General features: G+C 48.1%; 1 protein-coding gene across 6 annotated transcripts in view; it reads right to left on the bottom strand.

Moving 5' to 3' along the window:
* Positions 1–11: 11 nt before the first annotated feature.
* Positions 12–22,055, bottom strand: part of LOC132991059 (CCR4-NOT transcription complex subunit 3-like) — a 24,404-nt gene continuing 2,360 nt past the window's right edge. Inside the window, exons 2-19 of one of the 6 annotated variants that reach the window (XM_061059644.1) lie at positions 21,050–21,112; positions 18,562–18,629; positions 17,796–17,870; positions 17,406–17,495; positions 15,189–15,317; positions 13,197–13,292; positions 11,106–11,234; positions 10,471–10,561; positions 10,244–10,377; positions 8,642–8,698; positions 7,513–8,515; positions 7,274–7,412; positions 6,992–7,139; positions 5,938–6,034; positions 5,434–5,635; positions 2,835–2,967; positions 745–870; positions 12–518 (exon numbers count right to left, since the gene is read on the bottom strand). In XM_061059644.1, coding sequence (XP_060915627.1) covers positions 420–518; positions 745–870; positions 2,835–2,967; positions 5,434–5,635; positions 5,938–6,034; positions 6,992–7,139; positions 7,274–7,412; positions 7,513–8,515; positions 8,642–8,698; positions 10,244–10,377; positions 10,471–10,561; positions 11,106–11,234; positions 13,197–13,292; positions 15,189–15,317; positions 17,406–17,495; positions 17,796–17,870; positions 18,562–18,629; positions 21,050–21,074 — 2,841 coding nt within the window. In that variant the 5' untranslated portion in view covers positions 21,075–21,112 and the 3' untranslated portion in view covers positions 12–419. Of the gene's footprint in view, positions 519–744; positions 871–2,834; positions 2,968–5,421; positions 5,636–5,937; positions 6,035–6,991; positions 7,140–7,273; positions 7,413–7,512; positions 8,516–8,641; positions 8,699–10,243; positions 10,378–10,470; positions 10,562–11,105; positions 11,235–13,196; positions 13,293–15,188; positions 15,318–17,405; positions 17,496–17,795; positions 17,871–18,561; positions 18,630–21,049; positions 21,113–22,055 lie in introns of all 6 variants that reach the window. The other 5 variants (XM_061059642.1, XM_061059643.1, XM_061059641.1 and 2 more) reach the window with 5 other exon arrangements.

The following is a 22,055-nucleotide window of genomic DNA, read 5'->3' as shown; positions in this document are numbered from 1 at the left end:
AGAGAGAGAGAGAGAGAGAGGGAGAGACAGAGAGAGACAGAGAGAGAGAGAGAGACAGAGAGAGAGAGACAGAGAGAGAGAGAGAGGGAGAGAGACAGAGAGAGAGAGAGAGAGAGAGAGTGTATACAGGGTGATTTTGTGTCTTATCGTTAAAGTTCAGGAAAAAAGAAAAATGCCTGATGATGGAGGAGGTGGCGTGGAGAGTCGAGCGGAGGGGGAGGGGTCTTTAAATGTGTCCTTGTAAAGCCGTTTGCCCCTCCCCCCTCCTCCTCCTTCCTCTCCGAAAGAGCTGGGATTAAATCCAGGAATGTCAGCAGGCAGGTGGACCACTCGCCGTCCTCCCTCATCCCGCCTGGCGTCCGTCCGTCCGTCCGTCCGTCCGTCCGTCCGTCCGTCCGTCCGTTCTTTGTGGCTGCAGGTCACTGGAGGTCGCGGTCCTCCAGGTACCGGTACTCAAACGTGAAGCCTTCCTTCTTCCGCTGGCCCCACTTCTCATAATCAAAGTAAATATATGTTCCCTGAAGAACACAAACACCTGGTTTAGAGGTCGGGCAGGAGAACCTGCGACTTACCTAGAAGAATTAGAAAATGCGCCTTGGCAGTGGAAACGATGGCACAATGAATCGCCGAGTCGTCATGTGCGAGTATTTGTTATAAGTTAAAGTTCCCAGCATGCAGCTAAAAGCGTTTCAGGATGCAGTTACACACTTTGTCCAGCAGGGTTAAAAAGGGGGAGGAGCCTACCTGCTCAAACTCATCGGTGATGGTTTTAGGTTCTTCGTGTCTCTGAAACCACATCATGTACTTCGTGTGGAAACGCCACGACTGCTTCTTCAGGGCCTTGGCTGCCAGATACTGGGCCTTAGTACCCTGCAGAGAGGAGGGGGGGAGGAGAGGGAGGAGGAGGGGGAGGGAGGAGGAGAGGGAGAGGGAGGGAGGAGAGGAGAGAGAGCGAGAGGGAGGAGGAGAGGGAGAGGGAGGGAGGAGGAGAGGAGAGAGGGAGGGAGGAGGAAGGAGGAGAGGGGAGGGAGGGAGGGAGGAGGAGAGGAGAGAGGGAGGGAGGAGAGGAGAGAGAGCGAGAGGGAGGAGGAGAGGAGAGGAGGAGAGGAGAGAGGGAGGGAGGAGGAGAGGAGAGAGGGAGGGAGGGAGGGAGGAGGGTGAGGGAGGAGGAGAGGAGAGAGGGAGGGAGGAGAGGAGAGAGAGCGAGAGGGAGGAGGAGAGGAGAGGAGGAGAGGAGAGAGGGAGGGAGGGAGGGAGGAGGAGAGGAGAGAGGAGAGAGGGAGGAGGAGGAGAGGAGAGAGGGAGGGAGGAGGGGAGGAGAGGAGAGAGAGAGGGAGGAGGAGAGGAGAGAGGGAGGGAGGAGGAGAGGAGAGGGAGGAGGAGAGGGAGAGGGAGGGAGGAGGAGAGGAGAGAGGGAGGGAGGAGGAGAGGAGAGAGGGAGGGAGGAGGAGAGGAGAGGGAGGAGGAGAGGGAGAGGGAGGAGGAGGAGAGGAGAGAGGGAGGGAGGAGGAGAGGAGAGAGGAGAGAGGGAGGAGGAGGAGAGGAGAGAGGGAGGGAGGAGGAGAGGAGAGGGAGGAGGGAGGGAGGAGGAGAGGAGAGAGGAGAGAGGGAGGAGGAGGAGAGGAGAGAGGGAGGGAGGAGGAGAGGAGAGGGAGGAGAGGGAGAGGGAGGGAGGAGGAGAGGAGAGAGGGAGGGAGGAGGAGAGGAGAGAGGGAGGAGGAGGGGGAGGGAGGAGGAGAGGAGAGAGGAGAGAGGGAGGAGGAGGAGAGGAGAGAGGGAGGGAGGAGGAGAGGAGAGGAGAGAGAGAGGGAGGAGGAGAGGAGAGAGAGAGGGAGGAGGAGAGGGAGAGGGAGGGAGGAGGAGAGGAGAGAGGGAGGGAGGGAGGAGAGGGAGAGGAGAGAGGGAGGAGGAGGAGAGGAGAGAGGGAGGGAGGAGGAGAGGAGAGAGAGGAGGAGAGGGAGGGAGGAGGAGAGGAGAGAGGGAGGGAGGGAGGAGAGGGAGAGGAGAGAGAGAGGGAGGGAGGAGGAGGGGAGAGGGAGAGGGAGGAGGAGAGGAGGGAGAGAGATAGGGAGGAGGAGGAGGGGAGGAGAGGAGGGAGAGAGGAGGAGAGGAGAGAGGAGGAGGGGAGGGGAGGAGGAGAGGAGGGAGAGAGAGAGAGAGGGAGGAGGAGGGGAGGAGAGGAGGGAGAGAGATAGGGAGGAGGAGGAGGGAGAGAGAGGGAGGAGAGGAGAGAGGAGGGGGAGAGGAGGAGAGAGAGGGAGGGAGGAGGAGAGGGGAGAGGAGAGGGAGAGGAGGAGGGAGAGAGAGAGGGAGGAGAGGAGAGAGGAGGGGGAGAGGAGGAGAGAGAGGGAGGGAGGAGGAGAGGGGAGAGGAGAGGGGAGAGGAGGAGGGAGAGAGAGGAGAGGGAAAAGGAGAGAGAGGGAGGGAGGAGAGGAGAGAGAGAGAGAGAGGAGGAGAGGGAGGAGGGAGGAGGAGAGAGGGAGGGAGGAGGGAGAGAGAGGAGAGGGAAAAGGAGAGAGAGGGAGAAGAGAGAAGGAAGAGAAGTTTAAAAAAAGGAAAGGAAGGAGGAATAGGAGAGGTGGAGAATGAGAAAGAGGGGAAGATTGTGGAGGTAGAGGAGGAGAAATAGAAGAAAATGGAGCAGAAGGATGTGAAAGAGAAGAAAAAAAAAAAGGGGATTTAAGAAGAAGTGGAAGGAACAGATGGAGGAGGAGGAATCGTTCAGCGAGGAGGACAAAGATGAGAAATGTTGATGAGATAACTTAACTCAGGATAATTCATCTCTTATTTTTAAAGTGGCTGCAGTAGAGCAGACGGCGTTTGTTGGCGCTCACCTCCAGGTAGTAAAAGATGAAGAAGAGCGTCTCCGTGGAAAGCCTCTGGTAAAACTCCACCGTGTCCGAGTGTGGCGGTGGCACCTGGTGGTGGAAAGGCAGGGTGGGGCACGGGTTCCTCATCAGGTACTGCCTGTGGATCCACACAGATGGGAGGGGGGGGGTCAGCAGGACGGCACAGAAATCACAAAATCTAAACCACTTCATCAGATCGTTTACTGCACGCCCTAACCCACGGAAGCTCGATCCCGATGTGTGGATCGCCATAACGCGTTGGCGAGGAGGACGTTGTGGCTCATGAGCTAACAAACGTGTTCGAGGGCAGCTGTGCTTGTGAGAAAATTTTGACGCCAGCAGCAACGCCAGAGACAGCGAGCCAGAGGTCGGTGCCCCGTGTGGTCAAAGTGGAGTTTGCTTCGGTTAGAGGAAAGGCGGCCGTGCTGCGGGGGTAACCGTAAGTCCAAACCCGAGGTTTAGAAAGGCGGAGTCACTTCGCCCTCTCTGAGACTTATTTACACGGGTTGAAGAGGAGGAGGAGGAGGATCTGTGACCTTTAACCTTTGCTCTTGTTAAATAAACTCGACTCGTTGACGTTGTTGTCGCGTGATGCGCTCGCTGTAACAAAGATTCACTTGATGACAGCGAGGAGCAACACAAACAATTATTATCAGATTTATCGAAAGATATCCTTCAGGCTCTGCATGTGTGTGTGTGTGTGTGTTTGTGTCTCTGAGTGTGTGTGTGTGTGTGTGTCTCTGAGTGTGTGTGTGTGTCTCTCTGAGTGTGTGTGTGTGTGTGTGTGTGTGTGTGTGTCTCTCTGAGTGTGTGTGTGTGTCTCTCTGAGTGTGTGTGTGTCTGTGTGTGTGTGTGTGTGTGTGTGTGTGTGTGTGTGTGTGTTTGTGTCTCTGTGTGTGTGTGTGTGTGTCTCTGAGTGTGTGTGTGTGTGTGTGTTTGTGTCTCTGAGTGTGTGTGTGTGTCTCTCTGAGTGTGTGTGTGTGTGTGTGTGTGTGTGTCTCTGAGTGTGTGTGTGTGTGTGTGTGTCTCTGAGTGTGTGTGTGTGTGTGTGTGTGTGTGTGTGTGTGTGTGTTTGTGTCTCTGAGTGTGTGTGTGTGTGTGTCTCTGAGTGTGTGTGTGTGTCTCTCTGAGTGTGTGTGTGTGTGTGTGTGTGTGTGTGTGTGTCTCTGAGTGTGTGTGTGTGTGTCTCTGAGTGTGTGTGTGTGTCTCTGAGTGTGTGTGTGTGTCTCTGAGTGTGTGTGTGTCTCTGAGTGTGTGTCTGTGTGTGTGTGTGTCTGTGTGTGTGTGTCTTTGAGTGTGTGTCTCTGTGTGTGTGTGTGTGTCTCTGTGTGTGTGTGTGTGTCTCTGAGTGTGTGTGTGTGTCTCTGAGTGTGTGTGTGTGTGTCTCTGTGTGTGTGTGTGTCTCTGAGTGTGTGTGTGTGTGTCTCTGTGTGTGTGTGTGTGTCTCTGAGTGTGTGTGTGTGTGTGTCTCTGTGTGTGTGTGTGTCTCTGAGTGTGTGTGTGTGTCTCTGAGTGTGTGTGTGTGTCTCTGAGTGTGTGTGTGTCTCTGTGTGTGTGTGTGTCTCTGAGTGTGTGTGTGTGTCTCTGTGTGTGTGTGTGTGTGTGTCTCTGTGTGTGTGTGTGTGTGTCTCTGTGTGTGTCTCTGTGTGTGTGTGTGTGTCTCTGAGTGTGTGTGTGTGTCTCTGAGTGTGTGTGTGTGTGTCTCTGTGTGTGTGTGTGTCTCTGAGTGTGTGTGTGTGTCTCTGTGTGTGTGTGTGTGTGTCTCTGTGTGTGTGTGTGTGTCTCTGTGTGTGTGTGTCTGTGTGTGTGTGTGTCTCTGTGTGTGTGTGTGTGTCTCTGTGTGTGTGTGTGTGTCTCTGTGTGTGTGTGTGTGTGTGTGTGTGTGTGTGTGTGTCTCTGAGTGTGTGTGTGTGTCTCTGAGTGTGTGTGTGTGTCTCTGTGTGTGTGTGTGTGTCTCTGTGTGTGTGTGTGTGTGTCTCTGAGTGTGTGTGTGGAACAGGTTCTGTGTTTGGAGAGGGTTTGAGTGTTTGGATTTAAATGTCAGTTGTACCTGCGTGGGCAGACAGCACAGTCGATACAGAGCCGGAATAATCTGCTCTCTAATTGTGCCTGATCTGTGTGTGTGTGTGTGTGTGTGTGTGTGTGTGTGTGTGTGTGTGTGTGTGTGTGTGTGTGTTCTGCAGCCGATTAGTTCTTTGAGCTTCATTTTTAAACGTCAGCAAACTGACCGTTGATGAACACGACGGAGATCATCTCGCACTCCACACGCGGCGTGGTTGTCCCGTACCGTTCTTAAGGAGGATCGACGATTGCAGGTCGATTCAGACCCGATGTTTGAGACGCACGACCGCTCAGCCCGATGACGCGTCGTTTGTCGAGAGTAGAGCAAGAAGTCGTAAATTATTCATAACGTTCAAACTAGAAAACGATTGAACTTTAGACCGCCTCCCGAGCGTGACATCACAGCGAGACGGGGAAATGGTCTCTGACATTTAAATCATTCAAACATTTGAAAAGAGATTTCTGTGTGTTAATCTGTGTGGTGCAGAAGAGTAAAAAAAAGTAAACAAACATTTCACTGCACCTGATCCTCTCCGAGTCGGACGGGTGGGGCATGTGGGTCCACGCCGCCTCCTCCATGGCCTGTTGGTACAGCTGGTCCTTGGACAGGGGGACTGGGCCCAGCGGGCAGACCCCCAACGAGGGGGGGATGCTGACCTCTGACAGTGAGGGCTGAGGTGCTGACGGGGGGCCCGAGGGCGCCGTAGTGCTGCTGGGGAAGATGTCTGTGCAGAGAGGCGGGGTTAAAAAAGAGAGAGAGGAGGGGAGGGGTGCAGCAGGGGGAGGGGGTGCAACAGGGGGAGGGGGGGGGAGAGATTGGGGAAGTCAGAGAGAGGAAGAGAGAAGTTGAGTCAGGATGAGAGTTTTTATTCAGAGGAGGCTGAGAGTGGGAGGTGAGATGACATTTTGTTCCATTAAAACACAGCTTTTCTATTTCTGCTCCGAGACAACCCTCCAATTCTTTTGTTACCTGTGTGTGTGTGTGTGTGTGTGTGTGTGTGTGTGTGTGTGTGTGTGTGTGTGTTACCTGAGGTGAGGTGCAGGGAGGGCACGTCTCCCTCCATCCCTGAGCTGAGTGCTGCTCGCTCGGCCATGGACTTCAGGCTGCTCAGAGGCTCCTGTGGCTGACGGACAAACACACTCATAAGAGAACAGATTCTTACAGATACCCGGTCCCCTCCGTCACACCGGAGAGAAGTTAACCGTGGTCACTTTCTTTGAGGCGCTTTGTTTACTCTCGTCTGCTTGTTCTCAAACATTTAGTTTCTGATGTGACTTCAGGCCACTGAGGGGCGATTTCAGAAACGAAGAAGAAAATGTAACTGCAATATTTTTAATTTCTATATATTTAAATAATGATCGTCACAGTGAGGTCACAGTTGTACCACAGTGATGTCACAGTGATGTCACATTGAGGTCACAGTTGTACCACAGTGATGTCACATTGAGGTCACAGTTGTGCCACAGTGATGTCACATTGAGGTCACAGTTGTGCCACAGTGATGTCACAGTGAGGTCACAGGTCAGTCGTGTCAGTGAGGTCACAGTCGTGTCACAGTGAGGTCACTTTGAGGTCACAGTGATGTCACAGTGACATCATAGTTATGTCGCTGCAGCAAATAAATTATGAACCTGTTTTAAACAAAACTCAAAAACGACCTTTTAGGAAGACAAACCCCAGGAGTGAGTGTGTGAGTGTGTGAGAGTGTGTGTGAGTGTGTGAGAGTGTGTGTGTGAGAGTGTGTGCGTGTGTGTGTGTGTGTGTGTGTCTCTGTGTGTGAGTGTGTGAGAGTGTGTGTGTGTGTGTGTGAGTGTGAGTGTGAGTGTGAGTGTGAGTGAGTGAGTGAGTGAGTGAGTGTGAGTGTGTGTGTGTGTGTGTGTATCTCTGTGTGTGAGTGTGTGAGAGTGTGTGTGTGAGAGTGTGTGTGTGTGTGTGTGTGTGAGTGTGAGTGTGAGTGTGTGTGTGTGTGTGTGAGTGTGAGTGTGTGTGTGTGTGTGTGTGTGTGTATCTGTGTGTATCTGTGTGTGTGTGTGTGTGTGAGTGTGTGTGAGTGTGTGTGTGTGTGACGTCATATTCTCACCTTGATGCCGTCTGTGGGCTGTGAGTACGACAGCGGGCCGTTCAGCAGGCTGCCTCCCATCACTGTTTTGGCCTCGCTGTAGTAAGCCGGCGACGGGGAGCTGGATGACAGACTTAGAGAGCCGAGTAAACTCGGACCAGTGTCCTTACTGGGAGAGCAGGAGACGGAGAGGAGAGAGGAAGTCAACTTAACTCAACACTCAAGTTTGATCAAACAAGAATTAGAGAATTCAGAGTGATGTCATCAGAGCTTCTGATTCGTTGGTTCTGTCTGTGGACTCACGGCTGATTGGCTGTGGAGGTCAAACACGAGGGTTGGCTGATTTGTGATTGGCTGGCACTGTTGAGGGCGGAGTCTGTTGTGCTGTCTGCTACCACGGCACTGTAACCTGTAAGAGAAAAGGACAAACACGAAGCGTTGGCTTCATGTTAACTTCCTGTTAACTTCCTGTTAACTTCCTGTCAGGTTTATTGATTTATAATGAATAATAATAATGATCGCTCCTCTCATCAGATACTCACTGCTGCTGCCGTTCTGCTTCTGTTGGCTCGGCGGCCTGATCGAGAGCGAGGAGTTTCCTCCCAGCATGCTGCTCCCCGCCGACCCTGAGCTGCCTCCGTTACTCCCGATGACTCCTACTCCACTGCCGGGCGCCAAACCTCCGACGGGGCTCAGCGACATCAGAGAAGACCCCTGCATCCCCGACTGACTCGAGCCCAGACCCAGAATCCCAGAGCCGATGCTGTTGAGGCCGGGCGCCGCTCCCAGCAGACCTCCTGATGTGGATGTCGGCCCGCCGACTGTCATGTTGCCGCTGCCGATGGAGCCCAGAGCGCTGTTGGTGGTGCTGGTGGTGCTGACGCCGCCTAAGGAGCCGGGCAGGCCCGAGCTGAAGGCGCCGGTGGAGGCTGCCTGAGAGTAGGGCGCGGTGGAGCTGGACAGGAGGCTCGCCATGGTGCTCAGGGACGCCGGCATCCCCGACAGGCCGAGACCTCCAGACATGGGGCTGCTGGTGAGGGAGCCCGACATGCCGCCTTTCCCCAGAGAGAGACCCAGACCCAGGCCCAGACTGTTGGAGTTCTGCGGGGACGCCGACAGAGCGAGGGGCTGCGAGCTAGAGGACAGGAGACCCTGCGTGCTGGCGTTGGGGGGAGAGGCGGCGGAGGAGGCGGGATAACTGATGGCGGAGGAGGCGGAGTTTGTCAGAGGAGTCGAGATGGAGGACGAGATGACGGAGTTCTTGACCTGCTGCTGCTGGACCAACGGGTGGGGGGGCTGCTGGGTGGCGTTGCTGTAGCTGCTGGCGGCGGCGTTGGAGAGCAGACCGAAAGAGTTCACCTGATGGCTGCTGCCCCCTGAGGCGCCGCCGCTTCCTCCCACGGCGATGGTTGCCATAGAGACCAGTGAGGACGAGGCCAGTCCGGAGACGGAGGAGGAAGAGCAGGAGGACGATGAGGAGGAGGAGGAAGAGGAGGAGGAGGACGAGGATAACGAGGACGAGGGGTTTCCGTTCTTCACAGGTGACTGAAAGAGAAGCAGGGACACGTTTACCTGTCGGTCAGAACGCCGGCGTGGAATCAGTATGAGTGAACAGACACGTGACCACGGCTGAGCAGAAAGAAAAGAGTGTTTTCATGTCTCTAATCTCACCTGACTCACTTCGCTGTCCGTCGATCGGCCCCTCTTCTTGTCGTCTTCTGAGTTCTCCTGAAAAACAACAAGGAGACAAAGATAACCATCAAAATTAACCAAGAACTTCCAGCAGACACCCGGTTGGATCAGGGCTGGTCGATATGGACCAAAACTCATATCTTGATATTGTTTAGCTGAATGGCGATACTCGATATATATATATTTTATTAACAGTGAAAACACATGGAAAATAAACTACCTGTTTGTGAATTTAAAAAGTAATATTATAAAATAAAAATGTTCCTTAAATACAATAAAAGAGAGAGAAAGGAGGAGCAGGGTTAAGAGGGACAGACAGTCAGTCATCATCAGTGAGATGAGAAAAAGGTGAACTGACACCTCTGTAACGTTATTTTAATGCAACATAAACTATATCCATATTTACAATATTGTCTTAAATATATATCTATATATCTTAAAAACTCGATATATTGCCCAGCCCTAGGTTGGATCTGTGCTCCCTCGTTGGTCAACACTCACAGGCTGCGCTTTCAGGGCGCCGGACAGCTGGAGAATCAGCGCGAGATAACACGATGCACGTGGTAATAAAACCCGTAGAAACACACCAACAACACTTAAGGTCATTGTTCTGATGTTTTATTTTGAAAATAAATGTTTTAATGTTGTTTAGGTGTCTGACTTCCTGTCCCGCTCGCCATGTGTCCCTGCTGCAGAGAGACTGACAGAGCTGAGACGCGGCGGACTTATCACATTGTTGGATTGTTACAGTAACCCAGAAGAAGAAGTCAGATATTGTGGATTTACTCGTTCAGATCTGGAGCTTAAACTTAGATCTTAGAGCGCTGCACTAAAGCTCTCTGTTCTTCTACGCTGTAATCATTTTCCATTAACTTTTCTTTGATAATTAAAAGTTAAACCCTCACTCTTCACCGCGGCGTTCATGTCTCTCTCTCTCTCTCTCCTTCACTTCCTCTTTCATGCTGAAGTTAACCTCCGTGTGATCAGCTTCAAACAATGCCAGCTGAAGCGATAATAAGTCGTTCACTACGTTCTGCGAGTGGGAGGAAGAGGAAGCTCTCTAACGAGCCGAACAATGAGAGACGATAGCGGAGCTTGACATCAGCAGATACAAAGACAATCATCCTACGTTCTCCTGCGAGATCCCGACCTTCGCTCGAAGACGTTCACGCATCAAACCGCCTCAAAATGTAAAGCCTTAAAACCTCCTGAGTAACAACTACAACGTGTCCACCTGTCAGTCAACTCAGCCACGCCCCTAATTATGCAAAAATAACGACTTGCCTTGGCTCTTAGGCTTCATATGTCACTCCAGATTTAAACACGGCATTAGAATTACTGCATAGCACTCGTTACTTTATGTGAAACAGACGACAACACCGCCATCGATACGGTGAGCGAGGTTACGCTAACGTCAGCACAGCAGCATCCTGGGAGAAAGAACGCCGCGTGCTGTGAACAAACAGGCAGGTGATCGTTCAGGCGTGACCTCCTTCTTCTTCTTTGGAAATACCAACAATATTTTAAAGTCTAAGAAGGTTGAAACTCTGCAGAACAGGTTTTTGTTGTTGTTGTTTTTACCGTAGTGCAAGTAGCAGGTGAAGGGGGGATGGGCGAGGACGAGGTGGTGGAGGTCGGCGTGCTGCTGGAGTGCTGGAAGATCTCGTCCTCCAAGATCGAGTTTCCCGGCGGGGAGGTGGCGAGCAGCGCCTGAGCTGGAGGGAGCGTGGACACAGAGGGAGGAGAGTTTAAAGACACGTGTCATTTTAAACATCATGAACGTCTGAAGCCTCTCTCTCTCTACTTACGGATGTCTTCCAGGTCGAGGTCGTCGTAAAGAAACTCGTTCTCCTCGAAGTCTGGATCCTGCGACGAGTCGAGGTAATACTCCACGTCGTCCTTTAGGAGGAAAACATCCAAAGAAAGAGAGTTAGTGTATTTCAGAAGGAACTGTTTTATATGCCTTTTTAAAGACAGACTGTAAATATTAAAGGAGAAGCCTGAGTGAAGTCGCCCGTCTGTTCCTTCAGGTAATCCTGAATTCTCCCCTCTACAAGTTTCAGGTGATAACAGCAACATTAAAGGCTTAATATGTCATGCTGGTGCTCAAGGGCGACATCTGCTGGATCAAAAAATATCATATATTCGCATATATCGCATATAAAGCCTTTAAGCGGGTGTGCTCGCCTGCACCTCTAGTTCATTTTTCAACACCGGAGGTTGCCTCTTGGTCGCAAACAATCCCTCTAGTTTACGATATCTGAAGGCCCTGTGGAGCACGCTCAGAACGCTTCGACCTCCGACCACATTACACTTCCACTTTGACCGAATGTTGTAAACCAAAAGACTTAAAGGTGCAACAAGTCAAAAGGAAGTAATCTGTAACAGCTGTATGGTAATGTCCAGAAAGAATCCAGTACGGTGACCTTGAATGTGAACCCACCTTGATCTTCCTGACGGAGTCGACCTGCACAGAGTCGTTGTCGAGCATCCTCAGGATCGTCTCCAGCATCCGGATGTGGTGTCGATGCTTTTCGATAAATTTCTTGAGCTCTTCAATCCGGTCCTGTTTCTGCACAGCAAGGGCAAAACAGAAAGAGGAGGGCCAAACCCGTTTAAAATAGTTCTTATGACCTTAGAGACGTTTAAGACACATTCTGATCATGTTTCCACCTTTCAGGATTTTTGGAAGTTTCAGACGTTTGTTCAGCAGAATCTGATGGAAAAATAAGTCCCATTTTAGCTTTCGATACTTTCATGAAATCGGGGGGCGCCGATAGCATAGCGATAAGGACCCTCGTCCCATGTACAGAGGCTATAGTCCTGATCACAGCAGCTGTAGGATCGAATCCGACCTCAGCCCTCTGCTGCATGTCGCCCCCCCCCCCCCCCCCCTCCACACTCTCTGCTTTCAGCGAGTCTGCAAGCAGCTCCATAAACATCGTTTGACCGCCCTAGTTTTTTTCTTTATTGCATTAAAATGCGTAAAATTTACCATCTTGGGGAAATACGCTGCATGCATCAAGTGCAAAACACTAAGAATTTAAATAATGAATCGATTGAAACGACAAAGAAAGCCTGTTTAGAGAGAAGCAGAAAGGAAATGTTGAGCAGCAGCTTCATGCGCACTTTGTGGTTTCATGCTTCATCAGACGCGCTCACAGCAACACTTGGGATTTCAATATTTAATTCTCCTAACTCATTCACACATGTTGTAAAGCGCTCACACGGCGTCTGCCCGCCTGTGTTTAAAGGTGTGTCAGAGTGTTTGGACACTAGAGTCTGTGTTTGTGTGTGTGTGTGTGTGTTGATAAACGTTCAGAAAAAGAAACAGAGCACACATGTACCTGTGCGCCTCGCCGAGCTGATGTGATTATGAGAAGCAGCGAGGAGCGCTTTGGACGCATGTTGTTTCGTCCGCTGCGTTGGCCGAGGCAGCAGAGCGGAGCGTGATAATGTGTTTTTAATGCAGCAGCACATGTTGGGGACATGAGGAGGTCGATCACGCTCCGATGGAGAAATCTGAACTCTTAATGTGACGCCGTGTTTATAATTAAAGGAGAGAAGGTGCAGGCTGAGATGGTGCTTTCAGGGTCCATCAGGAGCTTTGAAACTCCTCGGATTGTCGACCACAACAACTAAAAACTTGCTGGCATTACAATTTGATCTCTAGAGGATTATTCCTCATGATTTAAGAACTCGACAACACGTAGGCGGGTATTTTTTTAAACTCAGGTTTAAAAAAAAAAAAAAAAGATCCTGTCCACAAACGCTCAAAAACATCTTTGTCCACATGAATTCACAAAACTACGCTGTTACGGCTGTCATGAGCATGCCAAGTCAACAGCAATGACCATTTCATTTTCAAAGTTTTTCCACCACCCCAAAGACTCGTCCAGACGTTGGCGGCGGGGTTTGTGTGGTGGGACTGTTGTATGAAGCAGCAGTGACCTCTGTCGTCCAATCAGGCATCTCTGCTCGTCAACATAGTGGGAGAGTAACTGTGTGTGTGTGTGTGTGTGTGTGTGTGTGTGTGTGTGTGTGTGTGTGTGTGTGTGTGTGTGTGTAAAAAGTCCAGTTAGCATCGTTAGCACCAGCGCTAGTTTGGTTACGTCCACCATCGCACTAATCTCATGTAAACAAAAGTGACAGCGTCGCACGATGACGTCACAAGAACAAAACTCTCCTGGACTCATTAATGAAAGATTCTTTGTTATTTTAACAACTTAATCAAATGCTGAGGTAGACAATGTGACGCCAGAACACCGGTTTGAGTTTGAAGACCAAACGCAGGATCTGCTCGTTCTCATGTTCTCTGAAACGAACGTGCACTCGTCATCGAGGATGAACTCGAGAGGTTTTTCTCTAAATGAGTCCTCTGGAGAGAACGTAAAAGAATAAGTCAGCAAGGTCATCGTGGTCGTGGCAGACGCAGAAGATGAATGGAGGACGCACTACGCGACCTCTGCAGCAGAGAGGAGAGTGTCAGATAGAAAATCAGAGAAAGGGACAGATTGAATAAGAACACACTGACCTCCTTGTCTCCTTTCTTTTTCCTCGTAACGACCGAGAGAGACTCCACCTCGCTCTCATACTGATCCACCTGCATGTTCAACGTGTCTATCGTATTCTGCGGGGAGAAAGAAGAGGAAAAGATCATCAACTAAGAATGACGACGGTTTGAAAAAAAGGTTTGAACTGACGTGAACACCAAACCAAACACAACACCGGACAGGTGAACACGACGATACGTCACACCTGAAACAGCTGATTTTACGTAGAACAAAGCGGGACTTTAAGAAACCGCGTGTAGGAAGGGGAAGAGGGCTGTGCCAAAAAAACATACAACGCAGCAAAGCATTGTGGTTATCGATTATTCCGCGCCTCACATCCACATTAAATGGATTCAAAATGTCCCTAAATTTCACTTTGATGTTGCTGTTCAAAGCCTAAAGCTGCAGCATGTTCGTAACGTGACCTATTTATCATAACGTGATCTATTTATCGTAATGTTAAATATTTATTGTAACGTGATCTTTATCGTAACGTGACCTATTTATTGTAACGTGACCCATCTATCGTAACGTGACCTATTCATCGTAACTTGACTTATTTATCGTAACGTGACCTATTCATCGTAACGTGACCTATTCATCGTAACTTGACTTATTTATCGTAACGTGACCCATCTATCGTAACGTGACCTATCTATCGTAAAGTGACCTATTCATCGTAACGTGACCCATCTATCGTAACGTGACCTATCTATCGTAAAGTGACCTATTCATCGTAACGTGACCCATCTATCGTAACGTGACCTATTCATCGTAACTTGACTTATTTATCGTAACGTGACCTATCTATCGTAACCTATTCATCGTAACTTGACTTATTTATCGTAACGTGACCCATCTATCGTAACGTGACCTATTCATCGTAACTTGACTTATTTATCGTAACGTGACCTATTCATCGTAACTTGACCTATCTATCGTAACGTGACTTATTTATCATAACGTGACCTATTCATCGTAACGTGACCTATTCATCGTAACGTGACCTATTCATCGTAACGTGACCTATTCATCGTAACGTGACCTATCTATTGTAACGTGACCCATCTATCGTAACGTGACCTATTCATCGTAACTTGACCTATTTATCGTAACGTGACCTATTCATCGTAACGTGACCTATTCATCGTAACGTGACCTATCTATCGTAACCTATTCATCGTAACTTGACTTATTTATCGTAACGTGACCTATTTATCATAACGTGACCTCTTTATCGTAACGTGACCTCTTTATCGTAACGTGACCTATTTATCGTAACGTGACCTCTTTATCGTAACGTGACCTCTTTATCGTAACGTGATCTATTTATCGTAACGTGACCTCTTTATCGTAACGTGATCTATTTATCGTAACGTGATCTATTTATCATAACGTGACCTCTTTATCGTAACGTGACCTCTTTATCGTAACGTGATCTATTTATCGTAACGTGACCTCTTTATCGTAACGTGATCTATTTATCGTAACGTGACCTCTTTATCATAACGTGACCTCTTTATCGTAACGTGATCTATTTATCGTAACGTGACCTCTTTATCATAACGTGACCTCTTTATCATAACGTGACCTCTTTATCGTAACGTGATCTATTTATCGTAACGTGACCTCTTTATCGTAACGTGATCTATTTATCGTAACGTGACCTCTTTATCGTAACGTGACCTCTTTATCATAACGTGACCTCTTTATCATAACGTGACCTCTTTATCGTAACGTGATCTATTTATCGTAACGTGACCTCTTTATCGTAACGTGATCTATTTATTGTCATTCATATCGTAACGTGACCTCTTTATCGTAACGTGATCTATTTATCGTAACGTGACCTCTTTATCGTAATGTGATCTATTTATCGTAACGTGACCTCTTTATCGTAACGTGATCTATTTATCGTAACGTGACCTCTTGGTACATTCGTCACGTTCAGTGTGCGTTAAAGTGACCCTCACCGTTAGCCACGTGCCGACCTCCTCCTTCTCCTTCTGAGCCGGGTCGACCTTCTGGGCCAGACCGAGGCCCTCTTTAGAATACGCCTTCGTCTTCGTCTCCCTCTCCACCACTTTGAATCGCTCCATTTGCTGCAACAAAAAACAAACACAACAAACTCTGGATTTAATAAAAGAGAAACACACAAACACACAAACACAAAGCCTCCGCAGAGAACAACTTTTTAAAAATGAAGGTCGGAAATTAACTTATGTCTCATTATACATATTTTATCCCGACATACTGGATCGCTGCACGTAATGTGACCTTTGTATCGTAAATGTATCATATCAAAGAATCAACAGAAAAACGGTTTTGTGGCGCTGAAGATAAAGTGATAATCTCATGAAAATAAATAAAACATTTACAAAGACAACTAAATATCGCCTTTAGATTTACAAAACACAACTTGACATTTTTTAAGATTAGAAGTGGAGCCAGGGAAGCATCTGATTGGTTCTGTTTCTAAAAGGTTCGAGCTGTTTCTTCTCCAATGTATTAAAATAAACGAGCGACTTTAACACCAAACGTGCTTTCAGGAACGCCAAATGCCTCAAAGACGCCAAGGATGAGGCTCTGAAACCAAATCTGTGATGTTCCTTTTTTTCTATTTTTTTTTGGCACAGACGAGGTGCTGCTCACAAACCACAGATGTTTCCTGCAGGGTGTCTGAGACTGAACGTGTAATTTCAAGTCGGCCATGAACACCAAGAGGAAGTCCTGAAGAGCAGCGGCTCATCAGGATCAGAGGGAGCTGGCGAGTCGCTCTCGTGGCTCATTGTGCGGGCAGGTGGCTCGCATTCAGCCCATCTCAATAGCCCTCATCAAAGGCTGACGGCCGGGGAAGCTACGCTAACGAGCAGCTCCCATGATGCACTGCTCCCCGGGAAGAAGGCCAAATTACTGCGTTCTCATTCCCAGCAGGGATCAGAGACTTTATTTTGCTGTTTCTGAAACTCAACTACATTTTGTCACTGAAGTTTGAGATTCTATGAATGGTTATCTCGCCCGCTCTCAATTTAACTCCGCCTCAAACGCATCACTGCATGTTCAGATTTCACTTCAGTGAAGTTTAGAGAATACATGAGAAAGATTTCAAAAGTCTAATTGTTTTAGTTACAACTGACCATTCTTGGGTCCCGCATTTGTTTCATCTGCTGTCTCTTTAAAGGTTTTATATGTGATTTTTTGATCCAGCAGATGTCGACCTTGAGCACCAGCATGAAACCAAAACAACTCGCGCTGCATTGTTGTGTTAGCATGCTAATGCTAGCGATCTTTATTCTGCTCGTATCTTCACACTGCATGTAAATTTACCTGAAATGAGCGTGATCTAGAAACACAGTTAAGCAGTGAGTACAGTATGTTATTCTTCTTTTCTCTAGTCCCTCAATTAAACAACTTTTATAAACGAGGGGAGGAGTCAGCCGGCCGTCCGGGCGATGTAAACAAAGTGAAGATAGGACTCTGAAAACTCTGAAAACATCACAGACAGTGGGACTCGGGTGTTACACCCATTGTAGACAGTCATGACTCAGAGTTATTTTCAGAGGATAGACTTGATTTATATTTAAGTGTGAAAAATCACATATAAAGACTTTAAGCCCCCCCTCCCCCCTTCCTCCTGATTGGATGGCCCTCTGGAGGCAGGAGAAGGCTGCTCTCCATTGCTGGGAGAAGAGAGTCTATGCAAGAGGTTTCAGCGGCTTACGTAGAGGCTTGAAGCCGCCTGGGGAAATTCTTGGTTTCATATCGGGGAACTTTCCCGCATGTCAATCCACCGCTATCTCTCTCTCTCGCCCTGATTCCAGACTCTTTCTCTGTCCTGTCTCTACAATAAAGGCGTAAAAAGCCAAAAAATAAAGCTGAAAATTATCATACTTTTTGCTGTGTTTAAGGTAAAAAAAAAACCTACAACTTTTGTGTGTTTTTTTTTCTCTCCACATAAGGACACGAGAGAGTCGGGTAAAATATGATCCGATAACTTTAGATGATCTTTGTGCTCCTGCAGCCTGAGATGTCTCTGATTCTCCAACAGATAATAAAACATATTCCTCTATGAGACCTGGAGTTTGTGAAATCCTTGAATTTTAGACTTTTTGAACAGACACAATCCTCCAGAGGAAAAAAAACGGGTCCTGCAGGGAGAGTCTCCTCTCCTCTGCTCGGCTCCTACTCACCGTTTCTATGAGTTTGCGGTTCTCTACTAGCTGCCGTTTGTCTTTGATCTCGTTGGAAGCCACCCACGTCTTGATCTGGTCTCGAAGACGCTGAGGGACCAGAGAAGAAGAAGAAGAGAGAGAGAGAGAGAAACAGCTTCATCAGTGATCACGTTTAGAGTCATGGATGTTGAACTCAGCGTCCATACGAAGCAAACAGGCTTGGCTTGGAGTTTGGTTGTCATGGTAACACACACACACGCACATGCACACACGCTACAGAGTACAGTTAGACAGCTTGTTTTTTTTTTGGAGACATCTGAAGACGCCTTAACCCCCCCGTCGGTCGTCGTCAGACGGTGGTCGACTCGATGTCTCACACGTTAGAGTGCTGACTCTGCGTGATCTCACCTGTAACTTTTTGATCTCTTTCTTGAGGTCTGCTTCATATTTCTCCTTCTGGTTTGCGTTGGCTGCGTTGTGAAGCTGCAGAGACAGTAAGAGACGGTCAGAAACTGACAAAGAGACATGGCAAATTCTCCCTCTTCTGTTCACCTTTAAAGGTCACATATTTAAAATCCTCTTCTCCATGTTCCTCTAACATGTGTCTCTAGTCCGTCTACAAACCCCCCAATGATGAGAAAAGTCCATCCTCTCCGTCTTCTGCCTGCTCCACTTTTCAGAAAATGTGTGCTCAAACAGGCCGTTTGGAGATTTTCCCTTCATGACATCACAAAGGGCAGTAGCCCCTCCCCCAGGTGGGTGACACTCCCACAGCTAGGTGTTTGTTCTGCCCTCTGAGTCTGCCTTCTCACCGCAAACAATAGGACATGGAGCAAAAAAGACCGAGTACACCCAAGACCTTCCAGAGAGGGGGCGTGGTCAGACACAGCTCATTTACATATTTAAAGGTACAGACACAGAAACAGCCTGTTCTGAGCAGGGCTGAAATAGAGGGGTTTATAGACATGATCAAATACAGGATCAGAGTGGATTTAGAACAAGAAACTTCACACACATGTTGAAGAGGAGCTCTGAGACTTATTTAAACTGAAGAAGAGGAGGAGGATGTGAGACCTTTAAATGAGTTAAAAACATTCTGTAGTGTTTTGGTCTCTTAACAATAAATACATCAATAATATTTGAACTTAAAGTAAAAACAACAACCCTTCTTTACCTTTTGCCAAATGTCTTCAAACTGTTCCACACCCTCCGCTACTTTTTTCAGACATCGATCTATTTCACCTGCAGGAGAACGAGAGGAGGAAACAACGCTCGTTACAGGAGTCCACATGAACATGTTCAAACAGGAAGAGCCACGTTCAGCTCAGGCAGGAGAGAAAATCTGAGGTTATTGTTATGAAACGTGATCGTTTAACACACATCAGAGGGCTGCTTCCTGTTTGATATCACACACACACACACACACACACACACACACACACACACACACACACACACACACACACACACACACACACACACACACACACACACACACACACACACACACACACACACACACACACACACACACACACACACACACACACACACACACACGTTTATCAGGTTCAACATACAGAGCTCATCAGTGTTGTTCCAGAGGTAAAAATGGATTTGAATATTAGCCGTGATGTTATAACCATCACAGGTAGACCGACCACGAGCTACCTGAGTGTGAAACGATGGTTAATGCTCCGATTCGTCTGATATCAACCTTTAAGAACATCACGGTTTATTCACGATATAGGGGAAAAGAACTACACTAGCCACGATCATAGAGTGTCGCAGCGACGTCTCTGATTGGTGGAGCTCCCTGTTACCATGGTAATGTGAACAGAATGTGAACAGAACGTTTTGCCAGCAGGCTAGCTAGTTAGTTAGCTAAAACGACATGTGCTAATAAACAAACTACAAGATATGACATCATGTGTATAAACAGAATAAACACAATAACAACAACGACTGAAGTCACATTTAAGAGGGATCATTCGCAATGCATTGTGGGATGTGTAGTTTCTAAACTCAGGAAGTCGTCTTTTTGCCCTTTACAGTTTTGGCGCTGGATCAAATGTTTTATAGTCACGGGTATCGGTGTAGCTAGTTGTCATGGTTACAAAACTTCAATCTCTTGATGGGTAAAGATTTTGTAAAATGTCAACGGGGAAATTAACTTCAGGAACCCAAGGCGCCAAAAAAGTAGGCGGTCACTGTTGAGCTGTATTCAGAAGAAGATGAAGAAGAAAAGCAGCAGCTCCTGATATTCAGAGCGTTTCCTTTCCTTCTGTGTTGCTCGGCCCGTTGTGCTGACTCTGATGGATAACCAGGGACAGACGAGAAAGCTGCCGCCGTGTGTGTGTGTGTGTGTGTGTGTGTGTGTGTGTGTGTGTCGTCGTCGTGAACACGCAGCGGCTTGGACCGAGGCGTGTGAACGTGCTGTAGTTTGAGTCCGACCTCAAACTGCCTCGATGTGAAGATTCTGCTGCGGGTGTTTTATTTTTAGATGAAAGTCTTCATCCTCTGTAATAATACATTACATTCTGACGGGCACCGCGTTCGGGCTCCTGTTTGATCTTCTTAGCGGAGAGGTTTCAGGGGAGGCTACCTGCGTGTGTGTGTGTGTGTGTGTGTGTGTGTTACTTTAATAAGACAGCATTAATGTCGGAGGAGTGACAGGAGCACACGTGAAGAGTCCTGTCAGATGTTTTCATCCTGAGCATGAAGTTAGAGAAAGACGGCGCCTCCAGCTGTCTGAGGCGTTACACAAGGTGTGGATCAGGTTACACAGCTGTGTGTGTGTGTGTGTGTGTGTGTGTGTGTGTGAGATGCGTTAAGATCAGAGTCCTGAAGGCTGTTCTGGTAATCAGTCAGCTCCGACTGTTTAAAGTTTGAAATCAAAGCTCACAGACGAGAGGAGAGGAAGCCTGAAACACGCTCTGCTGTCTGACATCGGTGATGCTGGCACACTTTCCACAGACACAGGCGCAAAGTCACCCTGTGCACAGAGAGTCACATCCACTGAACTGAAACGTGACAAGAATAAAAACTACTCCTGCACGCAGCGTTCGGAGCAGAAGTCACAGAGAGCGGCTGTTAAAGGAGCATTATGTAACTCTGACCCCTAGTGGTTAAAATGGGTACTGCAGTCTAAATTCTAAACATTGTAGAGCGCAAAATGTGGATTTGGTAATCCTTAAAAGCCCAGACCAGGATCAGGGTCTAGGATCATAACCCAGAATAAAGTGAGCTGGATCCTTTGCAGCAGCCAAAAACCTCGACAGGATTCAGCTCACATCACTCAGTAAACCAGATACCAGCGAGTTCATGTGACTTTTGTTTACAAAAAACAAAAACACAAAGCAGCGGCGACCAACCCTTAAAATTGGTCTGACCTTTGAGAAACAGGTGGGAGGAGTTTATCACACTGATGTCATCAGCGGCGTTTCCAATCACAGCAGAATAAATCAAACACCGACTCTCCTCGGGGAGTCTGACTCTCCCTCTTTTATATCATTCCAGGTAAAACCTCACCCACCTGGCAGCTGATCAAACCGCGAGCAATCCCCCTGTTTACCTGCACCGGATGTTTGATCTCACACACACACACACACACACACACACACACACAGAGAGAGAGAGAGAGAGAGAGAGAGAAATCTCACCTTGTAGTTTCCTTTTATCGGCCATGACTAATCGCTAAGATGATGTCTTCATGCCTTCTTTCACTGCAGGAGACAGAGACACACAAACATCTTCATTAATGCATAAAGTGTTGTTTTTAAATGAGCAGCTGCGCCCCCCCCCCCTCCCCCCCGTAACGCCTCTGAAGACGGTACAGAGGTAGTAACAGTAACTTTCCATCATCCTGTCTGATCCTTGAAGTGTAGATTTCAAAATAAAATGAAGAAAGTCACATTTGTGCAGCTGTTAAAGTCGACCAACAGAGCGGTGATCAGCTGATGACATCATCACAATTGGAGGTCGCTTCACGTGGCGCTACATTTCCTCGTTCGCTCTCCCCTCGGCTTTGTTTCATCCCGTTCCTTCCTGCATCTCTGATGGCCGGGATTAGCGCTGCATTCAGGTGTTGGACATATCATACGGTGCATCTCTTTAATCTATCTATCTCTACAGATCGAACATAAATCTAAGAAAGTTATCGGCTGATGTTTTGGAATCTTGTTTTCTTTCCTCCCCAATATCGATTTTCTTTTTTAAATGGGCCCCAAAAATCCCAAATGATTTATGGAGCCAACCAGATGAAACCTTGATCCATTGGACTAAACGCTGTTTTGCATGCATCAATAATAAAAAGGTGTGTTTGCGTTTTGATTATTTATCTGTTTTGATAATCTGATACACGAGTTCCAAGGAAAGCTGAACAACATTTCTTCACAGCTGAGCGGAGAGATGAACCTGATACACAGTTAAAGAAAGAGTGAGACACAGAGCTCAGCTACACGTTAGACTAGATTAACATGACTGACGAAATACAACGATACAAGGTGTGCACACATTTAGTGTGTTCATGTCTGCAGAAAACTCCTGAAACACTCCTGATGTTTCTCAGTCTGAGTGTCATGTGACAAATATTCTCATTATAGCATCGTATAGAGGACTCTGTTGCTCCGTATGCTACTTCCGCGTCGTTCTTTTTACGTCTCGTCT

This window comes from Labrus mixtus, chromosome 16, assembly GCF_963584025.1.
Source record: "Labrus mixtus chromosome 16, fLabMix1.1, whole genome shotgun sequence".
In the NCBI taxonomy this organism is placed as follows: domain Eukaryota; kingdom Metazoa; phylum Chordata; class Actinopteri; order Labriformes; family Labridae; genus Labrus; species Labrus mixtus.
This window is presented reverse-complemented; position numbering and strand designations above follow the sequence as displayed.